The 12,845-nt window shown below is 38.7% G+C and overlaps 1 protein-coding gene across 1 annotated transcript in view; it reads left to right on the top strand.

Moving 5' to 3' along the window:
• The window catches only part of Slain1 (SLAIN motif family member 1), a 61,845-nt gene that overhangs the window by 37,628 nt on the left and 11,372 nt on the right, over positions 1-12,845 (top strand). Inside the window, 3 exon segments of the mRNA XM_029554096.1 lie at positions 467-616; positions 2,667-3,008; positions 9,941-10,096. Coding sequence (XP_029409956.1) covers positions 467-616; positions 2,667-3,008; positions 9,941-10,096 — 648 coding nt within the window.

The following is a 12,845-nucleotide window of genomic DNA, read 5'->3' as shown; positions in this document are numbered from 1 at the left end:
TGAGGGTTTTATATATGTTTGTATGTGTGTCTTTTCTGTATCTATTTATGGCACTACTGTGCCTACTCATTAAAAATGGACTAGATGAAATTTGATATTTGATTGTGAAATATATAATTGGCTATTGCCAGAGACAAATCCATCTACTTATTACTTAAAAGTTTACATGAATAGTCTCAAATACCATACCTTTAGATTCTGGCATTAGTTTATTTTTAGTAGACAATATAGAGTGATTGTGTTTTAATTCCAAATGCTGAATTTGAAGAAAACAGTAGATAAATGGTTTCATATATATGAATCATGAACATGTGAAGATGTGATTATTGTCTGAGCATTAGATGATGGTATGTCAGCCATTTTTGTGATGTTATAAAAACAATAAAAGTGTTACTTATATAGGGATTGTAAAGCTTGTATGTATATCAGTTCTCTAAATAATGAGCATATTTTTTCTGCGTTTTAGGTTACACCTCCAGGGGCTCTCCTCTCAGTCCCCAGTCATCTATCGACAGTGAACTGAGTACTTCAGAATTGGAGGATGATTCTATATCCATGGGATATAAATTACAGGACCTTACTGATGTTCAGATCATGGCTCGTCTCCAAGAAGAAAGTATGTTTGTCTTTTTAAGCTTGGGATGTGAGGTTTCGACTTAAATAAGAGTGATGAGAGGGTTCAGGCCCTTCTCCCCAGCTGGTAGGCAAACAACTGGATCGTTGCCTTTTTTATCATCCTCATTTTGTAGTTGGAAGAGTTATATGTCAGGGCTTAAGAGCAATGGGGCTGGAGAGATGGCTCAGGGGTTAAGAGTACTGACGGCTCTTGCAGAGGACCCAGGTTTGATTCCCAGCACCCACACGGTGGCTAACAACCATCTGTAACTCCAGTTCCAGGGAAATCTGACACCTTCTTCTGACCTCCACAGGCATTGCATGACATGGGTGCACTTACACACATGCAGGCAATACATTCATACACATAAAATAAAAATAATAAGATATTAAAAAGCATTATATCATTACTTTGATATGTATAGATTGTAGGCATTCTTGGACATTTATCTCGTAGCAGTGGAAATTGTTCACATAAAAATCTGTACATGAACATTATTAGCATCCTTATTTGCAACAGTCTCTAACTGAATTTGTTTATGTATCCTTCAGTAAGGGAATGTTAATAAATGTGGTATGTCCATATCATGGAATACTACTTCATCAGTAAAAAGGAACAAATTATTGATAGGGCATCTTGGGTGGAGTTCCAAGGAATTATGCTGAGTGAAAAAAAGATGATCACAAGTGATTTAGAAAGGGAGGACAGATTAGTGGTTGGGGGCTTGCACTGGGGGTCTTGGAAAGGAGAGGGTGACAGATGTGGTTATAAAAGGGCAGCATGAAGGATTTCTGTGGTGACAGAATTTAGTATTTTGACTGTGGTATATAAGCATGTAGCTAGTAAAATTGTGAAAACCTCAATACTAACCCAAACATACAGAAGTAAACTGGAAAAATTAGAATAAATGGGTGTATTATATCACTGTCAATACTCTAATTCTTATGCTCTTCAATAATTTTGCAAAATGTTACCGTTGGAGGAATCTGGGTGAAGTGCACAGTATTTGTTCCTAGGATTTATGGGAGTCTATAGAAGTCTTAAGAAGAATTCAATTAAAATGCTTAATTACCTCAGGGTAAATAATTGAGGAAAACTATTGGAAATGGAGCCATTTATCAAATAACCTGGGTGTGCAGTTCTTCAAAGGCATTAGGACTATCTGTCAAAGGGCACAAAAGGATGCCCATCACAGAGAGGGTGAAATGTGTTTGGGAAAGATCTTTTTAGGCCAACATAAATGGAAATAGTTAAAGACACAAATGTCCTACTTTTAGAAGAATATGATGGTACTTATACAGGATTTAACAGGATACATTGTGAAGGACAGGGTGGTTTTGTATCATTAATAGTAAATTTAAGCACTCAAAAATATGTGAAAAAAGGATTGAATGCAACTTCAGAAGTTAAGTAGTCACTGATAGACTACTTAAAAAATGGTATGGACAAGGAATTAAATAATGAAAAACTTACAATTTGACTATTTCAAGATGGCTGCTATTTAGGATGATCTAAAACATTAAGTATTAAAGTATTAGCATGCTTCGAAGGAGATAATATTTAGTAACAAAAAGGAATAAAGGGGTGGTGGCCTTGTTAAAAACTGTTTGCGCCTCAGGTTTTAAAATTTCTCCTTGACTTTGAAACTTGGTAGAGACAGCAGGTTTTTACTTGGTTAGGGATTTGATTGTTGTAATTCTTCTAACTCTTAGGAACCCATGATCATAGTGAATATTTCTTCCTAAATTCTGTTTTTCCCAGTATTTCCAGATTTGAAAAGGAATATTTGGGGAATTTTATAGGTAACAATTGATGGAACCAAGAATGGCTGATCTTAATCATCACTGAAATGGGGGTATAATCTTCAACATTGACTGACCTAATATTAGATATGTTATGATAATTTTTGGTTTGTGGCAGGGTTTAGTAACATAGAACAAAATGATGTGTCCATGTTTGAGTACTTTCTTGTCATAAATTTCTATAAAATCTAATTGTGATTTGATGTTAGCTACCTTGAACTATCTCATAGTACGATTTGCTTTACTAGGTCTCAGGCAAGACTATGCTTCTACTTCAGCGTCTGTGTCAAGACACAGCTCCAGTGTGTCATTGAGTTCAGGAAAAAAGGGGACGTGTAGTGATCAAGAATATGATCGGTACAGTCTGGAGGATGAGGAGGAATTTGACCATTTGCCACCACCTCAGCCCCGTCTTCCTAGGTGTTCACCTTTCCAAAGAGGAATTCCCCACTCACAGACTTTCTCCAGCATCCGGGATTGTAGGAGGAGCCCCAGTTCCCAGTATTTCCCTTCAAACAGTTACCAGCAGCCACAGTATTATTCACCTCAAGTCCAAACTCCAGATCAGCAACCAAATAGGACCAACGGAGGTAGGTTTGTGTTTTATGGTCAGTATAAATAACTGGCAAATGGGTCTCTAATTTACTAGGTTCATCCTCAAGACTTATCAGTTTGGTCTACATTTACATCTAAAATTGACCACCTTCATGTCCCAAATTTTTCTGATTTCAGGAAACTGCCATGATGATCTTGGCTCAGAATGAACTTCAAATGTGGGAATCTTTTGTGTGTGTGTGTGTGTGTGTGTGTGTGTGTGTGTGTGTGTCCAAAGGTAGGACACAGGTGTGCACTATCGTGCCTGGCTTTTTACCTGGGTACTGGGTATCTGAACTCAGTTTCTCATGCTTGTACTGCAGATACTTTACTGATTGAGCATCTCCCCGGCTCCCAATGTAGAGATCACGGTAGGTTGGCACGGTTGTATGGGCTGTTCATAGGCTCCATGTAGTTGAAGGCCCCAGTTGCATGCACATAGCTACAGCCTCTTACTGCTGGCTTCTAGCTCAGAGTGGTAGTAGGCATCCACAGTGAAGCTTTTGTACACCTGGATTCAGGGGGAGTTTGGGAAGCATCTTTCTGTTTTCTTGTCATTTTCCTGTCTCTGAAACAGGATTATGGAGGCTGATAATTGGCTTGGAAGTGGGAAGGAAGTTGATTTATAATAACAACATGGTGGGTCAGAGTGTGCCATTCTTTGATGTTTTACTACCCTCTTCTGAACTTTTCTTCCTTATAGTCTAGGGAATTAGAATCACTGACTTCTAAGAAATATGAGAATGATCATGTAACATCCTAAGGCTGGTGTGCTTGTGTGAATGATCTGCCCACACCCTCCATACAAATCCTAGAAAATGGGAGAAACCACTCAACTGTTTTGTGTTTCTCTAATTACAACCTTTAATTTTTAAATCACACTATTTCTCAAAGCCTAGAAGTAATTGGACAATATTTTTAAAATATTTTAGGGAAAATATAGATCGTATTAGTGATCAACTATTACCACGGTTTTAATTTTTGATCTTTTTTCCCCTGTACTTGTGTTATTCCTGCAAACTGAAATAATTTGAAAGTATGATAATATCTAATATTAATATCTAATGTTAGTACCCTCTAAAATCTCAGAGTGTCGATTAAAGAAGTCACAGCGACTACTAGTTTAAGCTCCCAGGGCCAGCTGGACAGTGCTACGTTCTCTGTGCATACTGGATGTCATGACACCATGTTGTACTGGGCACTGGGCTTGTTTCCTTGAGTGTTTATGAATGTTCACAGTTGAGTTTGTGAGGCAGTGCTATCTCTGCATCTGAGCATTACAGTGGGGCCACTCTCTTTCATGCTGTTTGTTGTGCCTTAGAAAAGTGATATCCACTTCCATCAAACACCATCTTGGAAAGGACTAAGTTTCCTTGAAGCCTGCTCCATGACACCACTCACAAGAGAGTAGAGACGTCCTACACTACAGTCCAGGTTCTGCTTGTGGTAGTTTTATTTTTCTTAAGTGGTTCTGTTTCTGTGTTTGAAGGGAAACGAAATACAAAGGTAGTTTCCTGGCTGCGACTTCTGATTCATTATTGATAGGTAAAAAGTTGGTGGAGAACGAGCGAATGGAGGAGACAGCACCAGGACACAGATAAAACTCTCAGCAGGGTAGAGCTTTATTTCGCAGGGAACACATTCCCTTCGGGAATGGAAAATGTCTGCCTGGGTCTTGAGTTGGGGTCTTTTTAAAAGGGAGGCTTCTGCTTCCTGCAGAAGGTGGGAAGATGTATTTTTTCTAAAGTTGGGTTGGGGGGGTGGAGTGGGAGAGCAGGACTGTTAAAACCTGTCCTCTTTAGAGATCAAAGGGGAAGCCTGCTGTGTTGGCCAAACAGTGGAGAAAAGTCTGCTTCTCTTGACTTCAAAGACCAAGGTGCTTATCAGCTAGGTTCCCTTTTCTCAGGAGCATGAGAAGTCATTGGGATCCTGTTGGTGAGGGGGCAGGGCTATCTGAACCTTAACAATTATTAGCTGCGTAGTTGAGCATAGACTCTGAACTCAGTGCACCTGAGTTCCAATCCTGCTCTGCCACTCAGCACTTCCATGCTGAGGTTTCTCAAGTCTGTAAGCTTTGGTTTTCTTAGCCAGAAAAGTCAAAAAAGATAATCTCTAACTTTTAGAAAACCACTATAATTTTACATTAAACCATCTGGTATGTTTTCTCCCAATCTAAATATGTTATAAGGAATAAATAAATTAATTAATGCTGCTTTGCCTAGAGTGGATGTGCTGAAGAAAATTTGTCTCCCACTCCACCTACACTTTTTTAGGCTTTTTCTAAACATATGGCTCAGATAGCTGAGCCTTCCCCTGTTACCATAGAATGTTATTTGAACTAAAGTATGAAAGTGAAATGGTAACTTTGAGAATATGTGATGTTTTCTGAATTACTAAAACAGTATAGATACAAGAAGGTAATTATTGGCTTTTCAATTGTTTTTAAGTAACTAAAAATTAATAAATGATAAAAATAATAAGAGGGGACATGAAGTTGGGAGGGAGATGTGTGAGGGGTTTCCTGGGTGTAGATGGGGAGGAGAGTGGTAGATATGGTCAACATAAATTTTATATATATTTGAAATTTTCAAAGAAGACATAAAATATTATTTAAAGAGTTCCTGAATTTGGGATAATTATTGTATCAAAAATAGTCCAATGAAACAAAACAATATTTTAAAAAGATAGAAATAGGCATTTTTTTCTGTAAATTTTTTACAAAAGTTTTGTGAATTTCATACAGAACATCTTACTCAGTCTTAATCATAATCATCTTTAAACCCCTTCCCCATTGGCACCTCCCATAGCCCCTCCCTGCCCCCTGAATTCATACACTCTGTTATTTGTGTTAAGGCCTATCATGTCAAATGTGTCCCCAGACATCTCTAAGTGCACGTTCATCCACTGAAGTCTAGTCAGCCTCTCTAGAGTCCCCCCTCCCCTTTAAGATCAGCTTTTCCCCACTCAGCAGTAATCAGCTGTCAATAATTCTTCAACTGAGATCAGGGCCTGCTGCCCATTTCCACAGTTCTGTGCTGGGTTTTGTCTTCTTGAGTTTGCATGGGTTTTGTGCATGCTGACATCATTGCTGTAGGTTCATATGAACAAGATCCCAGCAGCCTGTATGACTCTAGGAATAGGTTTTTTTTTTAAACAATTTTCTTTATTATTTTTATTTTGTATGTATGAGCGTATTGCCTGCATGTATAAAAGTACACCTGTGTCATGCAGTGCCTGGAGGTCAGAAGGGGGCACCGGATCCCTGGAACTGTTGTTATGCATGGTTGTTAGCGAACATATGGGTGCTGAGATTTGAACCCAGGTCCTCTGCAAGAGCAGCCAGTGCTCTTAACCATTGCACCATCTCTCCAGCCCTGAAATAGGTATTTTTATTACCACCTCCATGGCTCGTGTATTGCTTAGTTTCAAAAGATACAGGTCATAAAAGTTTTGACATTTTTCAGAATCACTGAGTTGAAAGGACTGTATTTGTGAGATACTTTGTCAGATAGAAAAAAATAACAAAATTTTACAGATTCTTCACCACCTTTCCTGTACTTTCTCAGGGTTTTGGTAGTGTAATGCAGACATTAGTAGGACAGTGACTGCCCCCCACCGCCCCGAACCCTGTGGCAGGCAAAGCTGTCTGCTCGGTGGGTAACTGAGTGTCGCCGTATTCCTAAAGGTTCCTGAGCTGTCTTTGTTCCATGGAGGGCTGAATCTTCTGCTTCTTGACTGTGTGCATCTGAATTCTTTCTGTTCTTACAGTTTCTTTCTGCATATTGGTCCTTGAAGATGAAATTACTGATTTCTTAGGAAAATGGAATTGGGACATTTCTTTTCAGTCCTTGAACTTCAGCGTGTGTAATTATTAATGCATTCCACATTGTTTGACAGGGTAGTGAACCTCATTTCCAGATGGTCTGATTCAACTTGGAGCTCATAGCTTCACTCCAGAGTCACAGTGTCCTAAATATTTATACTTGACGGGCTTTATTTTTAGGAGCAGATTTTAGGATTATATTTGAGCCATGAAATTTTTTAGATATAGAAGCTCAGTTTTCTAATTAATAACACATATTATTTCTCTCTGTCTCCCTGCTGTCTAAAAAATATGTAGTGAAAATATTTGTTTCATATTGACCAAGGCTCTTCCTTCTACCAATGTCTGTGATGTTCAAAAGACCCTAGGTGTAGGTGCTGAGATTTTATCCCTTCTTTTAATTTTGTGCTTTTGCCACAAGCTTTGTCTAGATAGACACAACCTTAGTTGACTATACTTAACACCTGATGTATAGGGACAGGGACTTAAATAGGAATTGAGAGACAAGAGACACATTGTTAAAAATAGATGTGAAGGAGGGCTGGGGATGTGACTCATTGGTAGAGTGCTTGCAGCATTTGTAGACCCTTGGTTTCAGTCCTCACTATCAGGGTGGGGGAGAGCCTCAAGAGGATACATGAGTCTTCCCTTAATCTGAGGTTCTGTTACCTCTGGTTTGTTATCCTGTTTACTATGGGCACAAGATATTAAATGGAAAATGTCAGGAACAATTCATAAATTAAAAAAAAAACTTTTGCTAGTACTTGTTTATAAACTATTGCCAATCCTTGCTGTTAGTTATAAATTAAACTTCATCATAGGTGTGAATGTACAGAAAAAAATATATATATATACACACTTTGGTGACTAGTCAGTTTTGAACATTCACTGGGGTTATAGAAGGAATCTCCTGAGAGTAAGGGGAAATTAATGTAGTGAAGAAAACAACCAAAAAATAGACCAGTCTGTTAACAGTATTCTGTAGAACAGTGCAGTCAGGAAATGGAGGAGTGGCAGATCCTCAGCCAGCAGGTGTGTAGAAGAACTTACTAAGACATTCTATATATTCTTTTTACTTTACAATATATATTTTTATGAATTTTTGTGCATTTCATATAATCCATCTTAATCATATTTAGACTAGCAAGAGTTCTCAAGTTGGGCTAATGGCTCTCCTGGTCTTTTGGCATTACATTCTGCAAAGTGTTTATATTGTATTTTATTATACTTACCATATAAATGACTTTATTATACTCGCTCTATTTTCTATCTATTCCCTAGTTCCCCCAAAGGGGCAAAAAAATTGCCAGACAGAGGTACGATTAATGAATATAGTAATGAAGAAGAAATGATGCATAAGGTGGAGAAGGATGAATATTTGAGTATATCATTTAACTTGAAAGAAAACGACCACAAAATTCTATGCCCTATGTTTTCTTTAGTGTTTTGGAGTATATATTAACAAAGATAAAAATTCTTACAGAGTTGAGAGAATAAAAAAAATACAACAAACAGGCATTACAATAGTTTGTGATCTTCCAAAAATTGTATACTAAGAGGGCCCTACTTCTCAAAAAGTTATTCTTCAATATTTAATTTCCTTCATCTTGGAGGAACTAAATTCAATTCATTTTAGTTTTTGTCTCTGGGACTGATAATGAAACAAAAGATGGAAACCCTGGTATAGACTATAAACTCAGAGACTGTGGCCATCCCATGAACTGTGGTATCCTTGTGTCTACAGAGTGCCTGGCATTTAGTATATACACCATAAATATTTCTTATGTACAATAAATACTTAATATATACACCATAAATATTTCTTCCTGTTCATTCCTTCCACAGAGTGGAGAAAGGTGTCCAGGTGAAGGGACCATTGAGCTTCCTATAACCCCCTTGTGGTTGGGAGCAGGCTGAATTACAGAAGTGGGTACCAGGAGATAAGGCTGGCGATGTATATAGAGCCTGCATCCTGAAGGCTTAATCTAGGTCATATTTAGAACCTTGGGCTTTTGGGTGGAGGTGAAAGAAAGGAATTGGAGATGGAGAGAGGTCAGCCTGGGGCTTACCAAATCTGTCCTTGTGTTCTAGAAAGAGTGATCCTGCCTGTGCAGAAGGTGAATTGGGAGAGCGTGGCAGGGTCTGTGGAGACCAGTTAGGAGGATTTTTTGTAGGAAGTAGGTGAAAAAAGTGAGGTCTGAACTACTTGGTACTAGAGGATTCATGGAATATGACAGAATTGACCGGATTTGGAATCTTGAAGGGAGTGAATTTAGGAAAGTACATGGGTCTAAGTAATTCAGAAGAAATTGAAAGAAGAAATGAATGTAGTCTTGTGCTTGATCCAGTTTTGGCTTAGTATTCAGATATATTTATCTTCTGAGTTTAAGTGACCGGACATGTGCACAGTAATGGAGGGAGGTTTTAGTAATGAACCAATTCTCTTATACAGCTTCTTCTTGCTTTCAAATGTGAGCCAGGTTGAGCTTACTCTCTGCTGCCTCCTGGTGGCAGGAGATATACTTAGCAAGGAGAGAAAAAATATCTGACCATTCTGTCTTTTCTATGTATGCAAACATTACATACTAAGAGGGTTAAAATCTGCCAGAAGTTCTAATGGGGTCATGTTGATGCAACATCTCAAGACACCTTATGTTGGGATTTTATTCTTTCTATTCTAACATGTTAAGAAAAGATTAAATTTTGGTTTTGACTCCCACCTCCCTTTTAAAAATAAGATTTTACTTTTATTTTTTAGTTTTAAAATTTTCTAAATGGCTGTAAGATTATTTTCTAACCTTACTTGAGACAGTTTTGTCTGCTTACTGAGTAGTAACAGTCCATTAATTGGCAAAGTCCTTTTTCTTTTTTATAGAACACGTGTTTTCTTTTGTCAACAATATATTGGGTAGAATTTTTCTGTTGGGAGAGTATATCGCCCATTCAAGAAGTTATAGTTCTCCTGTAGTCCATTCATAATGGACATAATATTTCTATTGTATTATTGAGAAAAACAGGATTTTTATTCATTACGTTTGAAAGCAGATGTTTCAATTGGCGTGGAATTTATTTTGTAGTTTTTAAGTTAATTCTTTCTTCTTTCAGATAAACTCCGAAGAAGTATGCCCAATCTCGCCCGGATGCCAAGTACCACTGCCATTAGTAGCGGCATTAGCTCTCCGGTTACCGTGAGGAACAGTCAGAGTTTTGACTCAAGTTTGCATGGAGCTGGAAATGGAATTTCAAGAGTACAGTCTTGTAGTAAGCTTAACAGATTTTAATGCTTTACCAATTCCTAATTAGTTGTAACACCATTAGGAAACTTACCTTTTCTCCCCTACTTTTATCCTTTTTAGACACACTAAAAGAAAGCTTATCTAAAAGAAAGCTTATCTTTGTCTTGAAACTTATTTTTCATATATTTTCACTATAATCAAGTGGTATTTCCTCCAGTGCCTATGTTATTACCACAACTACTAAATTTTAGAGAGGGCTTTATTCCCAAGGATAGCAGACATACTAAATAATTACTGACTTACCGACCTGTCATACAAAATAACCCTTTTTTCCCATTCACATTCTCTTTTCTCTGTCAGCCTGGCATTTACTCAGGAAAAGCACACTAGTTTTGTCCAGGTGTTATTTGATTATGATTTTTCAATATTCCATAGTATTTTCCTCCCCACATGTTGTATTATAGTATCTAATGGAGTTTGTGTCTGCTTCATTTCTGGATACCACACAATCTGCTGCTTTTGCTGTCCATCTTACCAGCAGTGAATACTGCAGTGTTAACCTAGTACTGTGTGCTTCCAGCTTGCAAGAGAATGTGCTGGTGCAGAATGTACTAGCTGGCCTAGCTTGCCTTTGGTTTTTGTGAGAAACACCATGACCAGGGCAGCCTGGGGAGGAAAAGGTTTATTTCCACTTAGTCCATCATCTAGGGAAGCAAGGGCAGGAATTCAAGGCTAGAACTTATGTGCAGGAACTGAAATAGACCATGAGGAGCCCTGCTTACTAGCTTGCTTCCTCTTGTTTGCTTAGCTACCTTTCTTTTTTTTTTTTTTTTTTGGCTTCTTGAGACAGGGTCTCCCAGTAGCCCCAGCCGGCCTGGAACTCACTATGTAGACCAGGGTGGCCTCAAACTCACAGAGATCCACCTGCCTCTGCCTCCCAAGTGCTGGGACTAAAGGCATGTGCCACCACACCTGGCTTAGCTACCTTTCTTATACAGCCCAGACTCATCTGCCCAGGTACCACCCACAGTGGACTGGACCCTCCTACATCAGTCAACAATCAAGAAAATGCCCCACAGACATGCCCACAGGCCAATCTGATGGAGACAGTTTATCAATTGAGAATCCCTCTTCCCAGGTACATCTATTTGTGTCAAGTTGACAAAAACTTAGTAAACAATCATTGACCAGATATCTAGTTTGCATTCCAAGTGGTGCTTAAACCCCCCTTCCTCTCAAGCCCAGCTTTGGATATATTTCTCAACATGTGGTAGTTTTCTATTTCTTTCTGCCTTAGTTCCTGACAACAGAATGACATTTATTCTGTATAAGGAACTGTGCTGTGCAGCTTATCTGCATCATTGTATGTAGTTTCACAAATAGCCCCATGAGGAGTTTCCTGTTATCATTCCCATCTGTGGATGAGAAACAGTTTAAGAAGATAACAGTTTGCCAGGAATGGGCAGATGGAAGAGCAGGTGTCAAATGCAGGTCTGGTCACTGCTGGAGCTCATGCTGAGTCCATGGGCTGCCGTTCTTTTTCTTCATCTAGCTTTCTTATGTTTCCCTTCATAATAGAACTCAAAGGCCTCGTCCTTTGCAAAGCCCTTGTTGTTTTGCTGATGACCCTAACATATTCTCCTGAACACTGTAACACAAGTCTAGAATGGATTAGGTTTTTTGTTCCTTCCTCTTATTCAGTGTACGGGCTGAGCATCTCTAATCTAAAAATAGGAAACAAAAATGTTCCAAGATCTGAAACTTTGAAGTCACAGAAGGCTAAGTGATACTTCAAGTAGACATTCTAATCAAATTTTGTTTTATACACAAAATTATTTAAAATATTATTTAAAACTACCTTTAGACTGTGTGTATGTGATGAATTTTGTGTTTGGACTTTGGCTCACCCTTAATGTATTGGAATGTCTGTTTCTCTGACAGATACCTGAGAGATACGATTTATAAGGAAGAAAGATGTATTTGACTCACATTTTCAGAAGGTTTTGTTCTTTTGGTTCATGATTACCTAGCTCTGTTGCTTTGGGCTTAAGATAAGTAAAAACATCGAGGCAGTGGAACATGTGGATGAGGAGGCTATTCACCTTGTGGTGGCAAGAAAGCAGAAAATAAAGAGGAAAAAGCCAGGGATAAAGTATATTTAAAGAACTCCTTTAGCAATCTGCTGAGGGACCTGCTTCTAGCCACTCCTCCTGAAGTTTCTATCTCCTCCCAAAATAGCACCCCCAGCTGGTGCCAAGGCTTCAACACAGAAGCCTGTGGTGACGGTTCCTATTCATACTATAGCATTTTGCCCCTGGCCTAGCCACTCATGCCCATTTCATAATATAAAATGTGTCTATCTCCATGAGTTCCCATGGTCTTGACTGTTCGAGCAGTGCTTAAAAATACAAGTCCAAAGTCTCCCCTAAGATTTAAGTTGTCAAGTCCTGTAAAATCAAGAACAGGTTACATACATTAGACATAAAATGACATGGAGTAAATATTCCCATAGCTAAAGAGAGGAATGGGGGGTGAAAGGAACAGTGAATAGACCAACTTAGAACTGACTGTGAGCAAGGAAGGTAACTTCTGTAGCACAGTGTCAGGAATCCTGGCTTGTGGGGGTCATACAGTTGCTCCCGTAGGGCTTGGGCCACCCTGCCCCAATGGTTTATGCTTATAGCTTACGTGACTTATTTCTTGTACTAGTGCTGCTCACTGCCTGCAGCTTTCCTCTGTATAAATGTTCCATGTTGGTTGCATCTGTAATTCCT

Source organism: Nannospalax galili, unplaced genomic scaffold, assembly GCF_000622305.1.
Source record: "Nannospalax galili isolate Female #2095 unplaced genomic scaffold, S.galili_v1.0 scaffold140, whole genome shotgun sequence".
Lineage (NCBI taxonomy): Eukaryota > Metazoa > Chordata > Mammalia > Rodentia > Spalacidae > Nannospalax > Nannospalax galili.
The sequence above is the reverse complement of the archived record's forward strand: the minus strand, read 5'-3'. Positions and strand labels throughout refer to the sequence as shown.